Source organism: Mastomys coucha, unplaced genomic scaffold (genome assembly GCF_008632895.1).
Source record: "Mastomys coucha isolate ucsf_1 unplaced genomic scaffold, UCSF_Mcou_1 pScaffold11, whole genome shotgun sequence".
Taxonomy (NCBI): domain Eukaryota; kingdom Metazoa; phylum Chordata; class Mammalia; order Rodentia; family Muridae; genus Mastomys; species Mastomys coucha.
In genome coordinates, this window is record NW_022196893.1 from 21,419,333 (window position 1) to 21,445,522 (window position 26,190).

General features: G+C 38.9%; 1 protein-coding gene across 2 annotated transcripts in view; it reads right to left on the reverse strand.

Moving 5' to 3' along the window:
- Cpne8 (copine 8) overlaps window positions 1-26,190 on the reverse strand; it is a 176,744-nt gene that overhangs the window by 4,518 nt on the left and 146,036 nt on the right. For both annotated transcript variants that reach the window (XM_031353136.1, XM_031353145.1), the window contains 5 exons: window positions 25,633-25,814; window positions 17,768-17,895; window positions 9,767-9,869; window positions 8,120-8,177; window positions 4,506-4,579 (listed from right to left, as the gene is read on the reverse strand). In XM_031353136.1, coding sequence (XP_031208996.1) covers window positions 4,506-4,579; window positions 8,120-8,177; window positions 9,767-9,869; window positions 17,768-17,895; window positions 25,633-25,814 — 545 coding nt within the window. The remainder of the gene's footprint in view (window positions 1-4,505; window positions 4,580-8,119; window positions 8,178-9,766; window positions 9,870-17,767; window positions 17,896-25,632; window positions 25,815-26,190) is intronic.

Below are 26,190 nucleotides of genomic sequence, written 5' to 3' on the forward strand. Positions count from 1 at the left end.
TTTTTTTTTTTTTAAGAACTTTGCTATCCTAAAATTCAGAAAAAAATCACAATACCCAGAGTTGTTCTCCTCTTCTGAGTCTGTTAATATACAATGAATTAAACAGCAACAAAATAAACAGAGGATTTTTATCCCTGGAGGAGGTATTCATCATTTCTAACTTAAGTTTGTTAGACAGCCACATCCTTTGACATGACACCCGAGCCCCAGTAGAGAGCCCTATCAGAGAAAGTCAAGGTCACCAACAGGTTTTTACTCATTATAGACGTATATTGAGAGTAGGAAAAAACTTGAGATCCTTCTACTTGCTAATCCTGAATTATCTAGATGCTTCCCTGAGGGGCACTTGCTCTTCAATCTTGTGGCCAGGTACACTATCAGCCAGCAGGGAAATGCCAACAATTCTCCACTGTCTTTACCCCTTGTCAAATCAACTTGAAAGTTCTCAGGGCAAAATATCCCTTAGTTGGTTTGCACATATCCTCTTACCTTAACAATTTACGACTCAGATCACCCTCTATTCCGTTATTTAATCTCTTGTTTCTGAACACTGCAGCTAGGGACATTTGGTCCAACAAAACAAAACAAAACCACAAACAACAACAACAACAAAAAAAACCAAAACCAAAACCAAAACCAGTCCCCACGTATGGTGAAGGACTCCTAAACAGGTCCATTAAGAAGAAAGCACTATGCACAGTGTGCTGACGTAACCTATTCATACAATGAATACAGTGGATGCTTTCTGCCCAGCAGAAAACATGGCATGCATGCGTGGGGTTCTTTCAACTCCTCCCCTATGTCATGCCTGCTAAGTAACGGGACATTCTTCATGGCTGCTCTGATGGACGGTTTTTGCCTAGCTATGAAAACAAATTGGATGTGTTTGGGCATACTGGCTTTTAGTTGCTGTTTTCTCAATTGTGTTGGATTTTTCTACAGTGCAGAACTCCACTAGTGAGTTTTCAAGTCTTCTAAGACTTCAAGGCTATTATGTTCCTTTTAATGGGAAATATAACTTAAATTTTTTTAAAAAGGAAAATGATAGGCTGGCCAGCAGCTGCATGTAGCCAAGCCGAAGCACAACAAACACCCTTAATAAATACTTTGTATAGACTGTGTTTATAGGTATTTCATATACCTATGAAAATATACACCATAGTAACTCATCTTGCTTACTGTAAATACAAGACTGAGTTTTCCAGTAGACAGGATAGACTCATACATAAGATGGTCAAATCAAGGTACAGGTACTATAAAATAAAGACACACAAAATGCTTTCCCATCAGAGAGTGCCCGTGTGGTAATTGACAAGTACCTGCACTGGGATTAATGTACTCATACTGAGCAATGAGATGTTTTCTGCTAAGGGATTAAATATAATATCTGTTTAACTTCACAAGTGTTTTATCATTATTTTGATTTGACTGAAGAGGAAACCAAAGCTTAGAAAACTTAACTTAGAAAGACCAAATAGTGGTCAGAACCAGTCATTGTTAGTTAGCTCTGACTCTGGCATGTCATGTTCTATAGTTATGTGGAAAGATGGCTGATCATCTTTAGAATTTTAGATTTAGGTAAAAAGATATAATAGAAGGCAAGTCTTGGAATCAGAACTTGATTTCTAGTCAAAATAACTCTGCATGGCTTACGTCGCTCTTCCTCGTGGATAGTAGTTGTTTTATATGTAAGGGAGTGAAGTGAAAGAAAGGGGGAGGGCAAAGTTCAAGGCAGAGGACTTCTGCCTGCACCAGGGAAAAGTAACCCAGGTAAATGAGAAGGTAGACTAGAAGGAAGCATCGGGAAAATATGTACTGCAATGACAGATAGAATGTGGTTTTGAGTGTGTTTAACAAAAGAGGAAAACTGAGATCAGGCTGTGGAGTGTTTGTGTGGTTCAGATGGCCTGTAAAAAGTTGTCTAAGACATTTTAGGATTGCATCTAGTTCCTGGCTTCCACTTCTCATTAGTTGGGGATTAGGGGTAAGAAGTAACTGAACTGAGATTTACTTAAAAAAATACAGTGATCAAGTGTCTGTCATAATGTTAACTAAGGGGTCGGTGATGACATATAAATAACTAATTTACAAATATTTCAACAGAACATGAAGACCTTTGATGGCAGACCCCTAATGTGATTCAAGGTCATAAGGAAAGATGATTCATGGATATAACTGAAATGGATATGGCTATGTTGTTCATGTTTTGCAAGGATGAATTTAGGAACTTCTCTGTAAAATTAGAAGAGTATATAAAGTCCCCTCCTTATTCAAAGATGTAAGAAAGGATGCCCCCCGGGGGGCTCCTAATTCCGTGGTACATGCCAATTTCTTATTTAGTCTACGACTTCTTCATTCTTACGGTTGGGGTTTAATGTAGCAAATCTTGAGTGCTTCCCTGTCTCTTGAGGTAGGTTTGAATTCTCTGGAAATCCCAGTGCCACAGTCATGATAAACTTACCCCAGAAACTAGGACTTTCAAGAAAATGAGATTTCCCTATATACATATATGTTAACTTGTATCTGAATAAACTTAGGCCAATGGATCACAGATTTCTGTGTGCTACAACCTCAGAGAAAATCAAAGACAAAAGAGCCTGGACCCCACAAACAACAGAAGAGCCTAGAAGGGCATACTGACTGTACTTTCATGGACCATCTGGGCCCAATCTCAGTCAGTATATGTCCCCTTGCCATCAGTCCATTGAGAGACATGGCAGTTCTTACTTTCACAAACGCCAATAGTATGGATTTATGGTAACAGCATAATGTAATGGTCCTTTAAAAATAAACTTTGGTGAGGTGAGCAACCTTGATTCCTCAGGGATAATGTTGTGTTGCTTCTCTTAAACATTCATTTGGATGGAACAAGCTATGAGACTCCCTTGTTGTTTTTATAAAGGAGCATTGTCATGGCAACAGAGCACATCCTGAAGTCCTTCCCATATGAGTTTCCCTTCAATGATATGATTTTTGGAAAGTGTGGGCTGGATATTATGTGGAGCTTTTAGGTAAAGTAAAATAACTTGGACCCATAATTATGATGATGAGGTTAAGGCCAATAATTATGTGTCTAATTTTGGAGATGAGCACCGTGATACCTTTAAATAGATGGCATCCCCATGGCCTCTTCCTCTGCTAATTTTGGCTGAATCATTTACTGTACGTGTTTATGCTTTTTACATTATGCCTTGCAGAGAAGTTTAAATCATATTTATTCATCTTGTAAAACAATAACTGTGAAATTGTTTCTGTGTTAAGATGTAATTTTATTGATTTCAGGGGAGCAATTTATAATCCTTTTGGTATTGGTATTTCTAATTGGTATTAGTAATAATTAGCATTATTATTTCATTATTGTATTGTTGGATATTAACCTCAATAGAGGTTAGCATGCAAGTTCTCTAGCACAGAGAGACACTATGATCCTTTTATTTATCAACTTTATGGCATTTTCTCCCCATAATCATCCTGGATTTTGCTGGTACTTCTGGGATGTACATGGGAGGGACATAATTTATGTAGATTGTCTCACTTCACTTCACAAGGTTGTTTATTGCTCAGAACATAGAAACTTAGTTTGTCCAAGTTATCAAAAGTTAAAATTTGCACCCAATTCTGTACGATGCCAAACTATATTTTTTTTTACAGTAGTTACATTAGCAGTAAGCATACAGGAAATTATTTAGAAATAATATTGATGCCCATTGTTTGTGCCCACAAAATGTGCATATCACATCCTTAAATGATACTGAGACTTTTGACTGTTGGCTTCCTAAAAAGGCATATATCACGAAATTCCTTCTCTCTTGCACCTTAAGAGATACACACTCTAAGTAAGGCATACATAGATTTGGTTGAATTAATCCCCTTCTCTCAGTGACAATATTTACCTGATTGTTTTCTTCTCACTCACCAATCAGCAGGCAGTATTTAGCTTAGTATTTTTCTCCGACATTTTCTTCACGTTAAATTTGTAGATAATATATCATTTGTATGCCATATGTCATAAATACAATTATGTACAGCTCATTTTTATATTTAGTTTTAACACACACATTTTCATTTTTCCAACTATAACCTAAGAAAATTCTAACAATGGTTATAATTTTTAAATGTTTTATTAAACAGTTTATTTTTATATGTAACATGTTTTAAAATGTTCCATCTACATGAAGACTAATACATTTATAGCTTCCTGTTTTACTGAAGATCATGATGAAAATTTCTCATGAGAGTATATTAGGAAAAGATAATTATTGATACCTGCACTTTACATATAGTGAACCCGAGACAAAGGAAAAAGCAATTTTACTTAAGTAAAAAGCACTGTTACTAACTTTAACCTCATAGAGAAGGAACCAACTAAACTAATAGAAGCCAGGACTTCAATTCAGTTCAAGTTGCTTCTTTATGTATCAGACAGACATGGGTTCTACACAATGAAGGTGTATGTTTATTTAAGGCATTTCCTTTATGAAGGCAATGTTTATTTAAATCCTTACCTGTACAATGTCTCTTTCAGCATATTTCCCTCTGGAGGAAACTCTTACATCATCTCCATCCAATTCAACCATTGCTTGAAAGTGAAATACATACAGTCATTAATTGAACACCAGGTAGTGAAATAAAACTGTGTGAATTCACTATGTATGTGTGCAACAGCGAACCCCGTGAAGTTACAGGAAGAAGCTGCAATCAATCTTCATTTTTTTAACCAAACAGCCTGGTGGAGTACACCATTTACAGCTAAAGAGAGCCATGAAGTCAGAGGGGTCAGTACATTGAGGAGCACTCTCTGATCCTACATTGGAGAGCACTCTCTGATCTTCTCTTTCCATCCTGCTTACCATCCTACAGGATCTAAATCTGGGTTTATGCCTAAATGTCCGAATGGGCTTGTGGTGCTAACCTACCCATTTTGATGCTTTTTTAATTTAAGAAACAGCCACAATTAGTATCTTCAAGTTGAGCCTCATTCTTGCTGATATTTCAAGTCCACACTGCCCACATTTTTACTTTATAGATAGATCACTGCAAAAACAAAGTGGCATTTATTCTGGTCCCAAATAAAGTATGGCTTGTGTGATGGATGATAATTCTGTTAGTTGAGAAATAATTTCAACTTTGGCTGCCACAGCTGGTATTCACAAACACTGTCCAAAGAGAGCAGCTGCTGATGTCTGATGCTGCAATTAGAAACATTTCCCAGAGTTTATTAAGTTTGCTGTGAGAATTCTCTAAATAATTAATTGTATGAGTGAACTGGCTTGGGCTTAAAGTATAATTCTATTACTGAAAATTCATTTTGCCCACACAGGACAATCAACAGACTTCAAAGGGGCCCCCAAAATGAGAGGACAGCTCAGTTAGAACCCCATCCTCAGTGGCACTCTTTGCTTCAGTCCTTTCAATGAATTTAGTTGGAAAACATTGTTTTCGATTTATCTTTCTACATATGTTTATGAGTCAGTGTTTTGGCTGAAGTGTTACTGGTAATTACGATTAACAGATTTGCCTGTATACACAGTATGTTCCTTAATTTTCTAAAATGTGTGTTCTACCAATAATAAGGCCAGTACCTTATTTCTGGGTATGCTCATATATTTGAAACAAATAATTCCTGGTATCATCTGGGTCCATTTTTACAATTTTCATATTATTTCCACATATAATTAATTGCCCATTGCTGGTGATATGCTGTACTCCCTGCTGTGCTCATGAATCATACCAACTGGCCTACCACACTCAAAACTGGAAACAAGACTCAGGTGGCAACAGAGACCTCACCTTTATTACCCTCCACAGTTTCTATGGACCCATTACCATCAGGGAAGAAAAGGAATAATCTTGCATACTGAAGAGGTTCTGGACATCGCCTCCCACTCTTCAGCATGCTTAAAGTATGAAGTTGTAGACAGCATGAATGGGAAGAAAAGCATAGTGAGAGAGGGGTCACACCCAGAGTTCAGGTGTTCTTACTGCCTGAGCCACAGGGCAGAGATTGCGGGCTGATAAGGTGATCCTGAGCTTCTCCCTAGCTCTAGGAGATGGGCTGAGGGAACAACTTACATCCCTTCTCCCCAGCCTGCACCAAAGCAGCTGCTGCATTAAGTCTATTTTATTTTCCTCCTAAGTACTTGAGATGACTTTTGACAGCAGGACAGAAATTTGTATGACAGAGATTTTTCTATCTCATCTGCCAGCAATTTTCCTTTACTTCTTAGTCATGGAGTTAAGGGTTAAAACAGATTTGATAGGAAGGATCGGTGTGTGTGCATGTGTGTGTGTGTGTATGTGTGCATGTGCACACATGTATGATATGTATATATACATCACATATATATAAAACATATGATATGTGCAAATATCATATATATGTATACATACACATAACATATATATGTATGTCAGTGAAGCATGTATTATAAACTACCCAGATAATTGACTCTTTAAAAACAGTTGGCCAGGCAATGTCTCAATCTCATTGAAACTTTTTCCATGCTAAAATAGAAACTAGGTGTTGCAGGACCCTAATTCCATACTTATATTTTCCAGAGAATAATGGCACTCCAATTTCTAGGAGTTGGGGAAGTCTACTGGGAAGCTGAGTCCCTTTCGGTCTACACTCTTCTCTCATGCATCCTTGAGGCACTACAACTGCTCCCCGGAATGTTGCTGGACTCCAAGGTCCATCTGCCCCTCAGAGCAGGGATAGCTTGTCTCTGAGGGAATACAGTGTTTCAGGGGCAGTTAATGCTCCAGGAAACCTAGCAGGGAAGCTTAAGAAGAGAGTTAGAGCCATCAAATGATGGAAAGTCTGTTCCCGTTCACAGGTTGAAATGTATTCTTTACCGGATGGTCTCTATTTTCCTTTAGTTAGTTCTGGAGATCTAATAGACAAATGGTGACTTATCACTTCCCAGTCCCCTACAAATCACTGGGAAAAAAACCAGGGTAAATAAATAGCCTTGGATTTGGAGTGAGGGTATTGCCCAAGTACTGCTGTGCCAATCTACATGAAAGGATGTGGACAGAAATCGACACCAGCAAGGGCCAGGGGCTTTACATGCTTGTATCAGTACACTGGGCTCTTACAGAACCAAAGCTGGCCAGCGTGACTTCCACCAGGCCTGGCAGTCTGCCGTGTACCCATGCGTAGTAAACCATTACAGGACTGAGCGACAAGTACCAGAGGAGAACCTATCAGTTATTTTAGCTTGCAGTTGCTGGATATTGCGAATCACAATCAGCATGCACTAGCCAATGAACATTGTCATGAGCCAAAGCAAGAAGAAGATGCCATAGAATTTGCAACTCTAAAGAGGCGGCGTATGTCCACATTTGGACAGATGTGAATGACCAGAGCAAAAAGCAGGCCCAGTAGCAGTCAGGACTAAAAGACTTGGGCTTTAGAAATAGGAAGACCAAGTCACAAGCTAAATAAATGGCCATTCTTAGTAAATATAACTAACCATGTAGATGCTAATGTTGCCAAGCAATTGCAGTTCGATGGTGTCCCCCTAAAAGGAATTAGCCAGGTGACCAATAACAAACCATCTTTAAAGATGTGTGCTCAGGTCGCTAGTTACAGAAAAGGCTGTAGCCTTTGAAAGGCTGAGTCTCGGTCAGCCTGTCCAATATCATCCATGTAATAAGATCAGTTCCACACTGCTCTTTGTTTATAAAGATAATTCTATCAGCTAGCCAGAGGCTGGAATCACATTCAATTAACATATTGTGTGCATGTTAATATTTCTGCTTGCAACATAATGATTCATTAATCTGTCACTGTTCTTTAAAGGCTGCCGACACTTCGCCCACAAAATGTGCTTGCCTAGAGCGTTCTTTGCCTTAGGAACAAAATCTCAATTTATTACTCTGTCAGTCTTACATAGGATTTTGAGGTACAAACTCTAATAAAAGGCCTGAGGTGAATGTTCAAATAACGTATAAACTAGAGGGAGTTGTCTTACCCAATGGCATTTTTTAATTCGCATGTGAGCTATATTTATACCTATAAGGACATTCTACATAAACTCAGTCACACTCCTTTTACACAGGTGAAGCTAACAGAAGTGTAATGGTACAAGAATAGCACAGAAATCTTGCTACTTACCATCAAATTCCGCAGGTCCGACACCTACTATAATTATTGACATGGGGAGCTTTGAGGCCTTTAAGAAGAACATTAGATTTCAAATAAGACAGTTAGTTCTTAAGAAAAAAAGGAAAACATGTATAAACATTTCTGCAGACTTTGAACCTGGCAAGTCCCTGAAATACTAATTTTTTTTTTAAAACTTAAAAAAAGAAAATCATTTCCTGATTTTCTGACATTTTCACAGATGTTCATTAAGACAGTTCTTAATAACATATTCAAATTGTTATGTGAAGTAATTATCATAGTGAATTATTATCAGAACTCTTACAGTGAATTAGCAAGTGCAAACAAAGGGTAACTAATCTGTTTAACATTACTCATTTACGTATTACATAGCTATGAACTATTGAGACTGAATATTTGATATTACCACATGGTTTTCATCATATAAAGTACTTAAATTACGTTCTATTTAAGGTCATGAGATGGGTCTGGGGAGATGGCTCAGCCGTAAAGACTCTTACTACAGAACCTGATGGACTGATGAACCCAGGGACTCATGAGAGAAGGAGAGAACTGACTTCTTCAAGTTGTCCTCTAACCTCCTGTCCATACACATACACATACACATACACATACATAAAATGTTATTCTTAAAAAATTCAACAGTTAGAATCCGTAGCAGATGCACAGTACAGAGGGAACATCTTGTGCTGGGAAGCCAGTGAACTACAAACAACTCTTTCTTAGTGCTGTGCCTCTTTTTAGCTAATTATGCATTATTTAAGTCAGTATACTAAAGTGCAAATTTATAGTACTAACTAGAAAGGAAACAAATTCAGTGTAAATGTAGACAAAAAGGTATCCCATACATGTACTCATGTAGAATAATACTTAATATTTTTCTCCTACTAAATAACTAATAATATATTTCTCTGTCACTGAAATTTTGAGGCCTGACAAGCAACTCATCTATTCAAATCACTTCTAATTAAATACTACTCTATTCCAAACAATGCCAATCTTAGCCTTAGAAAAGATTAGTAAACTGATGTAATTTAGCAGATCGTCATCTGGTAAACATAGATTTATCGCTAAGTTTCAAAAGAAGATAATAACACCACTAACAAACAAAACTCAACTGGGATTGTAATGCACAGAACGGCTTTAAACCAAGTGTAGAAGGAAAGATTGTCTAGCATCATTTTCATGGAGCCAGAATGTTAGGACATGATAGGTCCTGGTCATTATTATTATTATTATTATTATTATTATTATTATTATTATTATTATTAGTTTTTTGAGACAGGGTTTCTCTGTGCAACCCTGGCTGTCCTGGAACTCACTCTGTAGACCAGGCTGGCCTCGGAATCAGAAATCCGCCTGCCTCTGCCTCCCAAGTGCTGGGATTAAAGGCGTGTGCCACCACTTTCCCAGCAAGGTCCTAGTCTTAAGAGTGTGCATGAGTACAAACCAGTCTATTGGTTAAAAACCAAATAAATCTTATCAATAAAGGTAAATGTGGGATTGCTTCTGGATAAGTAAAAGATGGCATCGTTGGCAACAGTGTGGCCATTCTGTTTCTCAGTGAAGTCAACTAAAATAGATTTCATTCTATTGGTACTGTGCTGTCACAAAGCCAGAGACCCTGGCCCTACTCACATTAACTATGGATTCTTTAGTTTGAGCCATATCCGAGATGACACCGTCTGTCACAATGAGGAGCACAAAGTACTGGGAGCCATCTTTGACAGAGGATGCGTATCTGAAAAACAACAGGAAGGTAAGAACAGCATGTGGAACCTGAGGGCCTCCAGATGTGCATAGCATGGCCAAACCAGCCTTCTACTAATGACAAAGTATTTATGCACACGCCGGAGCCTCTGATATTAAAACTTAAGTACATATTTTCCTGAAATTACCAATCTGATTAACTAGTGTTAGTGCCTGCCAGGACACAGAAATGTTTAGCGCCTTAGAAGTGGTTTCACTAAGAAAGTTTACCAGAATGAAGTTTTCTATCTTTTTCTTTCTTTTCTTTCTTTTCTTTCTTTCTTCCTTCCTTTCTTTCTTTCTTCCTTCCTTTCTTCTTTCTTTCTTCCTTTCTTCCTTTCTTCCCCTCTCTCTCTCTCTCTCTCTCTCTCTCTCTCTCTCTCTCTCTCTCTCTCTTCTTTCTTTATATCTTTTGTAAAAAGTAAGATTTGGATATAGGTTTTTAAAAGACCTATTCTGACAGCGATTTATAATGTTTAAGCTCTTCAGAAATTAAGACGACAGAACTCAATTTTCTTGAAAATTGTCACAGTAATATTGTGTTCATATTTGTGATTATATGTATAAATTATATGCATGGTGCTCAGTATATAATAGCATTTTGTAAACTAAGCAATGGTTAAATCATTAATTTGAATGGCACCAAAGGCAATGGTGTGTATCACTGTGAATATATTAAATGTCATTGGCATGCACACACTGAAACAATCCTTTTATATGTTACAGAGCCATCACCTCAATAAAAAGTCAAACAGAAAATATATCCACAGTTCTAAGTGTGCATGTGTGCACAAACATATATATATATACATATATATGTGTGTGTGTGTGTAGATATGTGCATGTGTGTAAGTGTGCATACTGGCATACACATGCTGACTCTCTCACTGGCTTAGAGCTGTCATATAAACTAGTTCATGTCCAGTAATGAGTGAGTCTTACATAACTCATAGGAGACAGGGAAGGAAACAAGATGACCTTGGCCTGTGTCTCTAGAAAAATTAACCAGACTACAGAAAAAAAATGATTTAAAGTTATATTGAATGGGAAATTGATCCCACCATAACGGACCATAATTGATCCTGCTTGAACAGCTTGGGAAACAATAATGTCATATTGGAATCAACTTGGAAATCACATGAATAAGAATATTTGCAAGTTTCTTAGGTACAAACGAAACTAGTATGTACTCATGCTATTGATAAAATGAATGTTGACAGGACTCATTCACTGACACTTGTAGAAGCCACTGACCATGGACACCAAGGATTCCACATCAATATAATCAATAGGGAACAACCCCAAACAGAGAAACCCATTATTCTTTCTACTTAAAAACAAAAGCAATCAAAAAACCTGCAATCTCACAGTTTCTAGCTGGAATTCAGTATTTAATATCTGAACAGTCATATCTTTAATAAAAAGAAAAAGCATCTATTACCAACTCTAATTCAATGCAAAGTTTTATATTTTGTGTGACTAATATGAGGCGTAATGTAATGGAAATAGTAATAGCACACTTCTATTTTAGACAAATCAACGCTGCTAAAAATGGAAGATTTCTACCCCATACAGAAGTGGGGTTTTATGAATGTAAACTTTGAATGGCTTAGCAGGCTTAATCTCACTCAGCAGAGAAGCCATGTTCATGGTATGTAGAGAGGGGGAGAGGATGACTGAAGCAGATCACAACAAAGCTAAAATGTCTCTGTAGTTTGTCATTCACCTTAAAATTCATAGAAAATTCGCTGTTTATAATACTTAGAAAATTTTAACACTTCATAATTAATGCTCTAAAAGTATATGTATGTTTGAAAAGCTCAATATACTTAAAATTATTATAAATTACATTTTATATAAGAGCTGACCAATTTATTCTAGTGCTTAATTAGAATATTAGTTGAAAATTAATGCTTTGAAACTACTCTATTTCGGTCACTTGCTCTATAATTGCATCTTTTATTTGGAGAGTAAGTCTAAATTTCAGACAAAATCAATCTCATACTACCAGTCTTTTTAATTTAGCCTCTTTGTAAAAATATTAAATACTTAGGATAAAAAAAATTAAATATGTTAACAGGGGTATGAAGAAGGAAGTTTCTGGTGGGCCACACTCCAAGGCTCTTTTCAGGAAGTGACAAGGAGACACGGGCTTGTAGATCAAATTTTATTACAGCTGTTTCCTTCCTAATGGGGCCTTCAGTGAACGGGATAATTAAAACTCTTATTATTATTAAAGCCGTATCACTACCTGTCCTGGAGTACAGCCAGATATAATTTAAATGTTAATATTACTATGATGAATCTGAGAGAAAAATTAACTTTGTCAGAGTTGCAGGATTTAAGCATATTCATCAGAAGTTTCTCTCCTGGTTCCTAGTGCATTTTACACAAAAGTTCAGAAACGGCTCACTCAGATTTCTGAAGTATTCTTCTAGCTTTTCATTCCCACACAGGAACGCAGCAGGCATGAAGAAAAGATAAGAAATTCACTGGGGTGTTTTTCACTTACATAATTAGATTATCATTTTTACCTTAGACTGTGCCTCTTCTTAATATTGAGTAAAGGCAGACACACATTTAAACATTTCATCAGTAAAATGTGAAAATTCCACATTACGAAGTTGCCACCCAAAACTGCCTTTGTGAGAAGGTAAGCAGGAGACCCTGCAAAAATGGGGGGGGTGGTTTCCATCTGTGTTTATTCTTTGTTTTGTCTGCCTGCCTGCCTGCCTGCCTGCCTGCCTGCCTGTCTGCCTATCTATCTATCTATCTATCTATCTATCTATCTATCTATCTATCTATCTATCTATCTATCTACCTATCTAATGTGTATGGATGTTTTACCTGTATGTGTATACTAACAATGGGCATCATCTCTATTGGGACTAGTGTTAGAGACAGTTGTGAGCTGTCATGTAAGTGTAGGCATCAAACCCATGCCTTCTGGAAGAGCAGTCGGTATTCTAACCACTGAGCAACCTCTCCAACCTTCTGCTGTTTTTAACCTCTGTGGCAGAGATTAAAACCAAAGGTACAAGGTATAATAACACATGATTTTGGATTAGGTTATTATGGTGATTGCGTTTTAGTCCACATAAAAATTCACTTTACACGCATATGTTGTATCCACCAAGGGGTTGGGGGGACAAGAATAACGGCAGTGCTCGTATGACCTGGAGCTACGGTGAAGAACAAGAATCAATGTATGCTAAGGCACAGAGATTACTGCCAGAGATGTCATTGCCTCGACAATGACTCCCGATTCACTATCCGTGATTTCACTGTCTAGTTACACAGTTGAAAGGGATCAAGCATAATGCATTTCTCAAATCATTTTGAGATTAATTACAGGAACTCCAAAAACAAAAATGTCAGCCTCTAACAAGCTAATTTTAACTGGTTATCTAGATCCTGAAATATTCTGACTGTTTAATACAAACAAACAAACAAACAAAAAGAAAGAAAGGTGCCAAATTGAAAATGGAGCAGAGTTACACTAATATTCACTATGAACAAGTGTGAGGGACATGGCAGGCCACGATGTCCAGAGATGACAGCAGTTCTCTGTGAGGGAAATGGGGCTAGACTAGTGGGGTGGTAGCTAGACAGTGGAACCTTCTGATGTCAGGCTAAGGTGCTTTTATTTAGATATACATAAGGCATCAAGAGATGTTGAAATGCATGCTTATGGTGTTTAAAATATTCCTTGAACCATACTGAGTAAAAACCTCTGGGTATGCATGAAACTGGAAACAGGGCGTGTGAAGTGTCCAAATGAATACAGAACCACTAATGCTGTGAATTTGATTTCTTTGTGTTTTTCTATTCCATGTTTTTGACAACCCATTATTATCTCAAAGCCAATCTGATGCCTAGAAATCAGTCAAAAACCGAGCAAGTGTACAAAACTGCTAACCTTCAAAAAAGAATTAAAAATGCGGATAGATATTTATAAAAGAATTAAAAATGCAGATAGATATTTATAATAAACAGCCAAGCTGTCACCAATCCAGGAAACACTCTTGAAGAAAACAACAAGCAGACAGACAAGCTACGGATCTGCATTTGTTCTGACTTAGGTACAAATAGGCTTTAGTGGTAACAAACAACACTAGCATATCAGAAATCAGCCAGTATATGATTTTTCCAGAGATATGATGTAATGTAACTCCATTGGCTTCAAACTTGCTATATACCTGAGGCTTACCTAAGCCTGCAAAACTATTGTTTCCTCTTCCAAGAGATAAGACTACATGCACATACCCCAGACTCGGTTCATGGGGTGCTGGGGATACACATAGGGCTTCATGTATGTTAGACAAGCACTCTAGTAGTTGAGTCCATGCCAGCCAGCACTTAGTCCTTGCTGAGTGTTAACGTCCTATATGGGATGCTGGTGCTGTACTGAAGTGTATTCACTAGAGAAGACATCTTCAAGAACCTTTTTATGAACAGATCTTAGGCATATGTTAACCATGCGGATGCTTTGAAACAAAGAAACAAATAGTTTTGTCTTTCAGCAGATGAAATTTTAGGACAATGGTTTTCGATCAGCCAGAAATTACCTATCTTAATAAAATATTATAAATAAAATTAAACATAATTTTAAAGGTAAAGAAAATGGGAGCCAGGCAGTGGTAACACATGCCTTTAATCCCAACACTTAGGAGGCAGAGGCAGGAGGATTTCTGAGTTCGAGGCCAGCCCAGGCTACATAGAGAAACCCTATTTCGGGGGGAAAAAAAAAAGAAAAGAAAAGAAAATGGGAAAAGCCTTGGTCCTGGGAGGTTTGATGCCCCAGTTTAGGAGGATGCTGGAGTGGTGGAGCAGGAGTGTGGGTAGGAGGGGAAACAACCTCATACAGGCAAAGGGGCGAGAGGAGGGCAAATGTGGGATGGAGGTTGGTGGAGGCATAACCGGGAAGTAGGTTATCATGGGATGGGAGGCTAGTGGGAGCAGGGGTAATCAGAAAGTGGGATATCATTTGAATGGAATGATTAATAAAAAAAGAAAAGAAAATGGGAAAAAGCATTTATTTAAGATATTTATATCAAAAGGTGGTGAGACAGAGCTTCCTACTGCCCAGGAAAGAAAGGTCATAAACCCCAGCTTTGTCTATTTTCTCCCATTTTACATATAGTAATAAATAATTAATAGATCATGGTTTTGTTTTTGAATAAAGGAGCTGAAACCTTTAGCTAATAGTAACGTCTACATTTGAGATTTGGAAAGTGTAGAACAATACATAGAAATGGTAATAGCTTGTTGTAGAGACTGTAGATTCGTTGTTTTATTGTGTTTAACTTTAGTCTGTCTCATTTTGTTTTGCATGTGTGTGGTGTTTTTGTGAGTGAGGTATGCTCACCTGTAGAAGTGAACTGGAGGCCAGGCTCTGATGTCAGGTGTCATCTTCAAGCATTTGGCACATGCATTCTTTGACACAGAATCTCTCACTGAGCCTAGAGCTCCCTGGTTTAGTCAGGATGCTGGCCAATGAACTCCAAGCATCCTCTCGTCTCTCCATCCCTCCCTTAGCACTGGGGTCGCACACATGAATCATGGTTCTAGAGATTAGAACTCGGGTCCACATACATGCATAGCAAGCACTTTATATCTCCCTAGTCCAGTACTGTGCTTTATATAGAAGTGGAGAAGCATATAAAATTTTTTATATCTAAATTTAACTTTTATATTACCGGGACAAAAACACAGAACTGATAAGTACTGATTAGCATATTTATAACAGTAAGGCATGAATCCATATAAAATAAATTCTGTCATTCTTCTATGTTTCTTTTATTAAAAACTGATGTGCGTGTTAGGGAATTAATTAAAATTCTTTTTCATCAATATGTTTTTGATCCTGTTTTTCCTGGCACCCATCAATACACTAGAATGATGTAAAATGAAACATTTCTCCTATAGACAAGTTAGTAAGTCAGTATAAATTTGAAATTATAAATAATGACCAAATAGTTGATGGATACAGGATTGACTTGGGACCAGAAGGGGATGCACGCCATGGAGAAAAAGGGGGCAAAACTGAAGTGCCATTTCATTAAAAACCAGTGTTTGTTGTTATGAACAGATAAAGTTGAAATGCAGATTTCTTACTTTAACAGAAATCACTGAAGGAAGTGTTTGAGAAGTCCAAGACAAAGAGTCACCATAGAGAAGTGACCCCATCCATCTTTTGTCACCTCGGGATCGGGATCAACCCTGATTGCTGAGTTACACTTTGTGTATTTTAACATGTCCCATGTAGTGCAAAGTAGAAACACACTAAGGTTCTGTTCACACGTAATGGGGAGGGCAGTGAAAAACGAAATGTTCAGAGAATTATTAGGGATTTGTAAAGCGATACCTGATTGATTTACCTACTAATGAAACATCAATATGTATAAACAGAGTTTATGTTTTAACATTTTTTTTTCTAGAAAGGGCAGTCTGAGTCATAAGCAAATTCTTCTTTCGGTAACGTGTACTATATACCAGCAGAGTTCTGGGAATTTATAAAATTAGCTTCTACATTAACATCAGAGAGGTTGAAAGAACATGCCCCATATATATCGGAAAGAAAGCACTTCACTTGTCATAATGGGGCGGTCTCATTATTTTTATGCCATCTCAGGACGTGACATTGATATGAATAAGGTAGACATTTTAAGATCACCATCAAATGCGTGTGCGCTCACATATTATTTTCAAAGAAAACACTTTCTTTGGTTGGAAAGGACAGGTCCTAATATAACTTGCTTCGTGCTTCTCCTGAGGTGAGGGGGGGAAGGACCTGGGTCAGGAGGGGAGGGCTAGGGGAATAGTGGGGTAGCATCAGGCTCGATCAGGGGAGAGACAGGAGAGAGTCTCAGAGGCCCAGAAGAATAAGTGCAAATGCGTAGCTGCCGGAGGTGGGGAATGGGGGATTCTCTAGGACGTCCCAGAGACCCTGGATGAGGGATGCTCCCAGGAGTCCATGCAGGTGACCTTAGCAGAAATGTCCAACAGTGGGGACATGGAACCTAAAGAGATAACTTCCTGTAGCCAGACAGGACTCCTAGTGGAAGAATGCAGACACTAACCTACTACAAAACTTTAGACCCAAAATTGGTCCTGCCTAAAAGAAATCAGGGAAAAAGATGGAGCGGAGACTGAAGGAATGACCAGTTGACTGGTCCATCCCATCAGCAGGCACCAGTCCCTCACACTATTAATGATGCTACGTTGAGCTTGCAGACAGGAGCCTAGCCTAGCAGCCTTCTGAGAGTCTCTACTCAGCAACTGACTGAGACAGATGCAGATACCCACAGACAAACATTGGACAGAGCTTGGGGATCCTTGTGGAAGTCAGGGGAAGAGTTGAAAGCCCTCCAGGAGAGGGCAACCCCATAGGAAGACCAATAGTGTCAACTAACTCCCAAAGACAGAGCCACCAACCAAAGAGCATACATGGGCTGGTCCAAGGCCCTTGACACATCTGTAGCAGAGGGTGGCCATGTCCTCAGTAGGAAAGGATGTGCCTAATCATGCAAAGACTTGATGTCCTAGGATGAGAGGATACGGAGGAGGGCTGCTCTCTCGGTGGTAAAGGGAAGAAGGGATTGGGGGAGAAACTTAGAGACAGGGGACTGAGAGGGAGGGGCAACATTTAGAATGTAAACAAACAGGGAAATAAATAATTAAGAAGTAAGCTGATGTAAAGCTCTCTGTAAAGCATTGCTGATTACTTGTGGTAACCACCCTGCATCTACTTCTTAACTTTCTTAAGAGGTGATGAGCAAGCAGTAGACCTGTAGGTCCTGGAATTTTGATGCGGTGATAGGGCAGTTTCAGAACGCTCTAGTCCATCAGCCTGCACAAGCACAAACACCTGTTCTTCGCTCTATTTACCTTGCTACGTGGTTTATTACGGGAGCAAAGTTGGTTGGTCCATACAGTTGCACAGACTTCAGACTTCTATAATAAGCTTCCATGACACCTTCGATGCCATCGCAATAAGGATTCTGGGGGTTGCCGTTCTTGTAGAAAGTTACGGGCAAAAAAAAAGCAAAAACAAAAACAAGAACAACAACAACAAAACAATTAGTCTACATGAAAAACAGATAAAAAGATAAATTAATACACAATGACTTGCAGAAAGATAATTTGAACTTACAAGTTTTATAGTAACAACACACACACACTGATCCGTCAACAATATATTGCCCAGATCATAATATTTATAAGAGGGTGTAAAAATTCAAAATGACCCGAGAAGCACATTAGACACTTTAAAATCAAGGGTTTCTCTATTCCACATAAGTTTGTGTACCTATAGAGATTTTATTTAAAATCTATAAAGGAGAAAATTAAAGATAATTGCATTTATCACTGGGTGGTTAAGTATCTAGTGGTTTTTCACTCCATATCCTTAACATAGTCTACATTTTCCCAATTTAATATAGGTAGTAATCGGCTATTACAATCTGAAAAAAGGTAAATGTTTTCAATTCGGTTTCACTTGAAAACCAGAAAAAAAGCAAAATATTTACAATGTACACAGTTTTCATGTTATAGCCGCCTTACGATGCCTAGAGTAAGGATCATAAGAAATATAACTTGAAGTGAGAAATAGAAAAACAAAAGAAAGATTCAAAGAGGATATCTGTGTAGTTCAGTGAATGGAGCTGGTTAGTAGCAAGTCCTTATGGGAACAGTGTCTGAATGGAGACCACATGGGTGGTGAGAAATCACACCCATGCCCAGGCACTGTCAAGGGTAATCTCTGGTCCACCTTTCACAAGTTCTTCAAGTAAGACGATGTGAGTTACTGATTTCTTATCTATTGGGTTGTTTCTAGTGCTTTGCCTGTTTCTGGTTTGGTCTTTTGCTATGTTTTGTAATGCTAAGTGTGGGACCCTAAGACCCGGTTGACCCAGAGATGAGAGAGCCCCAAGTGATGCTATGTGACCTTGCCCCCAAGTTATTTTTTGATTGGTGAATTAAGATGCCACAAGCCAATAGCTAGGCAGAAGAGGTATAGGCAGGGTTTAGGGTTCCCAGGCTTAGGGTCAGAACCAAAAGGGGGAGATGAAGGTGAACGGAGGCTGAAGCTACTACAGGTAAGGTGAGCCATGAAAGCATAGCCATATGGGTGGGCTAAGAGCAGCCCAGAGGAAACATGGCAAAATATGTAATGGAATGATTGGCTCAGAAATAGACGTAATAGCATAGAGGACAGGTATCAGCCCAGCTCTCGTGCTGATTAAGGCTTATTGTAAATATAAAGGTTGTGTGTGTGTGTATGTTTCAACTGGGGTAGAAATCCCAGATTGGGATTAAGAATATCTACAGCATTTATTCCTTTCTATCTTGGCATCAAACAGTAATCTACATTGTCTCCTCTATACGTGGGGATTCAAGAGCAGCTGAGGTAGACTGTTCTGGAGCAGGAGAGTGTATGATGTTGTGCCAGGTTAAGATGCTGGTGTGACTCACAGCCATTGGAAAGCCTGACGTGAGCTAAAGTAAAAAGCAAATGAATGTGCCATAGGGCTGTTTCGAATGCATGGCAGCCAAGTTCCCCAGAATGACTAACCAAAGAGAGAAGGACAATCCCAGTAGCTTCAGCCTGATCTCTCCTCTACCGTATCAGCTAAGACTAGGGCACAGAGCAGCCTTCTCAAGTAAGGACAATTTAGCCTCACCTCTGGAAGTGGGGTATATAGAAAATTATAGATAAATGCAAAGGCATAATAACCATATTTTAAACATCAATAATTTAAACATATTTAAATATCAGTAATTCTAGTATTCATGCTTCTTCCTAGAAGGTCACAAAAAAACTGATCATTTACAACTGAAGCTTATTGAATTCTATATACTGAAAGGTTGGGGCATAAAACATTAATAGGTAAAATGGTCAGTAACGTGCTGTTATACATAACACATAAAGAAATGGAAATACTGTGTTGTTAGCTCACCCAAGGTCACACAATGCAAGAGAGATATAAACCATGACTCTAGGAAGTCTGACTTGAGGACTTGATCCCTTAATCCCTTCATGTCACCATTTGTGACAATAGCCAATGTTTTGGGAGCTTAGAAACTAAGCCAGATGTGATTAACATCTTCAGTCTTGTCATTTATGAACAAGGGATTTATTCTTCCTCTTCCCTTTCAGTTTTATATTTTTTTAAATATTTTAATAAATTAACACTTATCCAATATTTTAAAATTGCGATGGTTTGAATAAAAACGTCCCACAAGCTCACATGCTCCAGTTCTGAGACCCCTGTTGGTGGCGCTGTCTGGGTAGGCTTAGGAGGTGTGGTCTCCATGCTGGAAGTGTATTACGAGAGGTAGGATTTGAGGTTTAAAAGCCACATGCTATTCTCATGTTGTAGTCTCTGCTTTCTGTTTACAGTTTAAGATGGGAGCTGCAACAGCATGATGCCTGCCTGCCGCCCAGCCTCCCCATCATGATAATAATGGGCTCCTACCCCTCTGGAACTGTAAGCCCCCCAGTAAATCTTTTCTTGTCCAACTTGTGTGGATCACGGTATCTTTTCCCAGAAACAGAAAAGTGACCACTACAGAAATGAAAAATAAACAAACAAACAAAAAACTGATTTAAAAATACCACGCAGAAGAACAAGTCCTACATGTTCTCTCCCATAGGGAGAACCTGGCTTTGACTCTTTAGGCTAGTGTATGATTTTGTTTTTGTGCAACACAATCTCCCACTACTATCTGGCTGTGAACTCTGCATGCTATAGTAACAATGGACCTGATAAGATATACCCATTGATGCAACGGTGGTATCATACTAATGGATGTAACCACCTGCCCTTTGATTGGTTATAAGAGCTGCTTTACAGGAGGGAACTTCATACCTGTTACTATAAACCTGGTACATAAACCCGGAAAGGCCACAAGCCCTTGGACAGAGCTTACTATCATTATTTGGTTGAATAAACACAATACAAAATTTCCTTCTAAATATTTATCTTTACACCCACAAACTAGTGCAGCTCTCAACCCTCATCAGAGAAGCTCCATCCCCTCTTCCCCACCCCACACTGGATAGTGGTTGATACCGACTACTGGTCAAAGTGCAGAGAATAAGTAACTAGAGATGGCTCAGGCCTAAGTGAGACATTTACATTAAATATCCTTCCCCAAAGACTAAGGTAACCACACAGGATAGGGGTTGAAAGAGCCAGAGGTTGGGGGTGGGGAGAGGACTTTTTCAAGAAGTCACAGCAGCTGTGATTGCCAGCACAAGACCTTCACAAGGTCATCCAGCATGGATGACAGAGAGACCACAAAGCTCACCAAGGAGCTACTGGCAGCTGATGGCTGCTGAGGGAGGGACAGGCAATTTTCCTCAGTGCTGAGAGGGGTATGATGATATGGGGGAATTTGAAGAGCGGAGTGGGTGTGGATATGATAACATATGTCATATACATGTCTTTAAATATCAAGGAACAAATGAAAAGATTATACTCTGAAATTAATATATAACACATCTGAAATTTTAAATATACAAGTTTACCATGTAACACACAAATGTTGGTTTGGGTATTAGTTGGAGGTTACCTAGATTGGGTGTATATAGGTGTGTGGCCATGTGTGTGTACATGCACATGTTTCTGGGCCAGATATTAATTAATACTGGTTACCTTCTACAGTAGCAGCTCACATTATTTTTGGAGACAGGGTTTTCTGATGATCCTGGAAATCACCATTTCTTGCTAGCCTAGATGGCTGTAATGTCTCAGAGATCCTCCAGTTTCTATGTGCAGTGCTGGGATTATGGGTTTACCAGTAGGCCCAGCTTTCTATTGGTGAGTTTACTTACATGGGGGCTCGGGATTTGAACTCAGGTCCTCATGCTTTCACAGAAAACACTTTTTCTAACTCAGCCATCTTTCCAGCTCCAAGCTGACCTATTTCATCTTCTTTTAAGTAAGATTTTATGATGCTCTTTTCCCTTGAAAGGGATAAGCTAATTAAAATTCAAACTCATTACTGATTTTAGGCATAGAAGAAAGTGTATCACGGATCTGCCTTAAGGGAGCACTTACAAACTAGGATAGTTCTAAGCTCGTTTTATGAACAGTATTTTCACCTTCTCGCTGGGGGCTTGTATTTCTGTGGAGTTCTTTCTTCTCTTCCCCTGGAAATGAAACTACAAGGTCACCATCTTCCCTCCTTTGGTAGTGGTAAGACAGCCACTGTATGTCCTGCTCATCATCGTGGATTGCTGAAAGGCTGCTCTCTGAATTAGTTCTCCTACCATAGGAAGCATCCCAAGATATCCTCATGTCTGGGGATGATAAGAGCGCTTTGGAATGCAAAGTCTTATCTTTTTAAGAATATATGGTTTGTATTAATCAGATTAGTTAAAACATTTTAGCCATTGCAAAGATTATATTTCCCCCTTAATGATTAAGTTGTAAGAAGTTATAAAAAAAAATTTAAAACTAATTTCTTTAACAAAGTTTTCAGGAGATCAAGTTTTGTCTCTAAAAATCGATGAGAGTGATATTGTATGTATGTCAATATTATATCAGAGAAGACTTATCAACTAGTATTTATTTTAGCCAGGAAAACAAAGGTGCTCTGAAAACAGAGGATATAATCATTAGGCAATACTATCTATGGCTTATTACCATTAGAATCAATGTTACTCCTGTTTCTTTAACAACATTCAGGGCCAATTTTTTTTAAAGATTTCATAGGCTATGATGACTATCTTGGAAATTTTGAACTGTGTTTCAAGGAGAGCTTACAGGTCAAATTATGAACAGAACAGTTACAGTTCATTCTCAGCGGTAGACAGTTTTATGGATTGGGCTCATGAATGAATAAGAGTGAAGAAGAAGCAGAAAAGGAGAAAAAAGGTGAGATTTATGCACAAAGGTGAGAACTATGTAGAAAGAAATCACTAACCTCATTTAGTTGAACACAATCATTCCTTCTCTGGGCTTTAAAATAGATCCGGACCGTGCCGAGCCTCACCCAAGTGATTTCATGACTTTTAAGTTTCTGAAAGACTTTAATTCTCTGAGACACACGAAGATCCGAAAAGATACTCACTTTTAAATGATGTTGGTAGTGTGATGTGTGAACTATTTCATGGAAGAAAATACTGATTCCCTCCCTGTAATTACTTTTCCTAAGATTGTGTGGGTGATACAATGGGGAAGCAAGAATGAATACAGAAACACAGAAATGAACAAATACTCATGAAAATATGTGGGAAAAGACTAACTGTTCATATAAAAGTTTGTGTATGTGTGTGATATATGTATGCGTGTACACATGGCATATGTGTGCATGCAAATATGGATGCATGCATGTACTCATCTGTATTTATATGTATTTATGTATATGTATGTACATGTGTGTTTGTACACATGTGTATGTGCACATTCATGCATATGTATATGCATATATATATGTGTGTGTATCCATGTGCACATATACACATGCACACATATATATGCATAAATGTATTCATGTGCATATATTGAGAAAATGCATTATCTTACAGAGACTTATGGGGTACTCTTGTAAGCTATAGTTTAATAATGGTTAAGAGCAGAGGCGTATACAGACCCACAGCCAAACATTGGATGGAAATGGGGATTCTTATGCAAGATTAGAAGGAAGGATTTCAGGGCCTAAAGGTGATAAGAAGTCCACAAGAAGACCAACAGAGTCAACTAACCTGGACCCTTGGACTTCTCAGAGTTTGAACCACCAAGCAAAGAACATACACAAGTATCTCCTAGGCTTCCCCGGCTCCTATGTAGCAGCTGTGCAGCTCAACCTTCCTGTGGGTCCTGAACAACTGGAGAAGGGGCTATCCCAAAAGCTACTGACTGCCATATTATCCAAATCCTATCTTAGAGAATGCTGTGAAAAGTTGGAAGGCCCTTTTTTCATCGCAAAGACTCATCTTCTTCAGCCTGAGGGCAGAAACTGCTGGAAATTAAGATAAATTCAACCATGACCAAGGCAGAAGACCAGAGCCTAGCATGGCTGTCCTATGAGAGGCTCTACCAGCAGCTGACTTAGACAGGGGCAGGTACTTACAGCCAACTATCGGACTGAGGTTGGGGACACCTATGGAAGAGTTAGGGGATGGATTGAAGGAGCTGAAGGGGATGACAACCCCATAGGAAGAACAACAGTATCAACCTGGACCCCCTCAGATCTCCTCTATGCCCAAAACTAAAAAGCATACAGGGGCTGATGTGGGCCCCCAGAACATGTGTAGGAGAGGATTGTCTTGTATTACCTGAGTGGGGAAGATGTACCTAATCCTGGAGAGACTTGATGCCCCAGGGAAGGGGGGTTTGGGGGTGGCGAGATGGAAGTGGGTGGATAGGTGATTGAGCTTGGAGGGGGACAGCCTCTCAGAGGCAAAGGGGAGGGGGATGGGGTGAAGAACTCTTGGAGGGGAGACCAGGAAAGGGGGCAACATTTGGAATGTAAGTAAATAAAACAATTAAGGAAAAAAAAAGAAGAAGAAAGGTTGGAGTGTGATGCTGTCAGACTCTAACTGCCATCTCTTAGTAGGCTTATCTCGTAGCTCTGTCAATACCTGCAACACTAGAACTTTAGACAAGGTGCATTCAGAGCACAGCAATCACTGTCTTATGATAAAACTGAATTTTAAAGAATCTGGTTTAGGTGTAATTTTCTTTGAACCATCCCTAACAGTGTAATCCAACATTGGTTTGATTCCACAGTATAAATGGAAGAAGATGGGAGAAGCAGAGGAGGCCAGAATGAGAGGGAAAGAGAAATGAATAACATCGTACAAAAGGGGAGAAGACCTTTGCATGGAAAATTAACAACTTCATTTAGTTTAATCAATTGCTTCTTTTATCAGTTAAAGAGAGCCACACATTCCTTGATAGTCTTTCCACTGAGAAGTCAAAATTAATTGCCCTACCTTGAACCCTGTGCTGACATTAGTAATTTACTTCATAAAAATAGTGTAGCATTTTAGAACTTCTAAGCTTGTGATCTAATGGGTCTGGAGTTTCTGTCCCAGAGTCCAGAACACCCAAGAAAACTGGCTTCCTGTAGGGGATCTGAATACCATGAGTCTGCTATGCTAGCAGGAAGCAGGTGATGACCTGTGTGTAAGAGGAAAGTCCATCTCATCTCAGGCCGTCTCATCTCAGGCATTAGATAATGAGCCCAGGCAAAGAAACCATCAGGGTTTACATCCTCCACAAAACATGTGATGCCAGGAAGACCCAAGGATCTGTACCAACATGCAGAAGGGATGCTCGGAAGCATCTTCAGACAAATTATTCTTGACCTATTAAAAACACCTAGGCTGAGGCCTGATACTTAAAGCAAGCAAATGAACAAATCTGCTTATCTAGTTACATTGTTATCTCCGTCCTGATGCGAGGAGCATGTGTTTAACACACCTGTGTTATTTTACAGCTCCTCCCTTTAGGGACATTTGTCATGTAGTGATGAATATTCAGAATAGACCTACTGTGTATGACGAAGGTTCTTTAGGCAGACTTATTGATAATCTGTCTTTTATATGAAGGTCATTCTCCTAAGTGAACTATTATGAAATTGGAGAGGAGTTTATAGTCAACAAGGCTTCCTACACATTCACACAGGAGAAACAGAAAAATCGGTACTTAAATATCTGGCATGTTAGGTTTTCTGTTTTTTTGTTTTGTTTTGTTTTGTTTTTTTCAAGCTCTCAAATAGTTTTAATGTGTCGTTACCAAGGCAAACTCATGAGATATCCTTCCATCTGGAGGCAGCTTTGCACCAAAACCCAGGGCTGGGAACATCTTATCGCTGTCATAATCTTGAACGATTTCTCCTACAGCCTTCAGTGCCATTCCATAAGCATTCAGTTGGTAAGGGTTCATATAATGGAGAGAAGTTGGCTGGGCAGGGTTTCCTAAGGACAGAAAACAAATTAAAACGTAAGTTGCCAGGCCACAGACTTGTAACGATATTGTAGTTTTGATTTCAGATTCCAATACCCATAATTATCATTTTCTGCCTGTCCCTGCACAGCACCTTTGTCCAGACCTGGCTCCTCACTCTACACCATCTTTTCCATCTGTGCCTTTCACCTGGTCCTGAAGTTACTCTCTCTTTTAGTTATATCTCTCATACATGCAAGCACTATTTCTTGTTTCTTTTGGCTCTTCTTGCTTTTCCTTTCCCTGGCCTCATGTCTTCTTTGTTCCATAAAAATGGCCATTAAAACACTCAGCTCCTTGAGAGGTGACCTTGTCAGGATCTGTCCTGTGCCTTCAACAACGTCTATG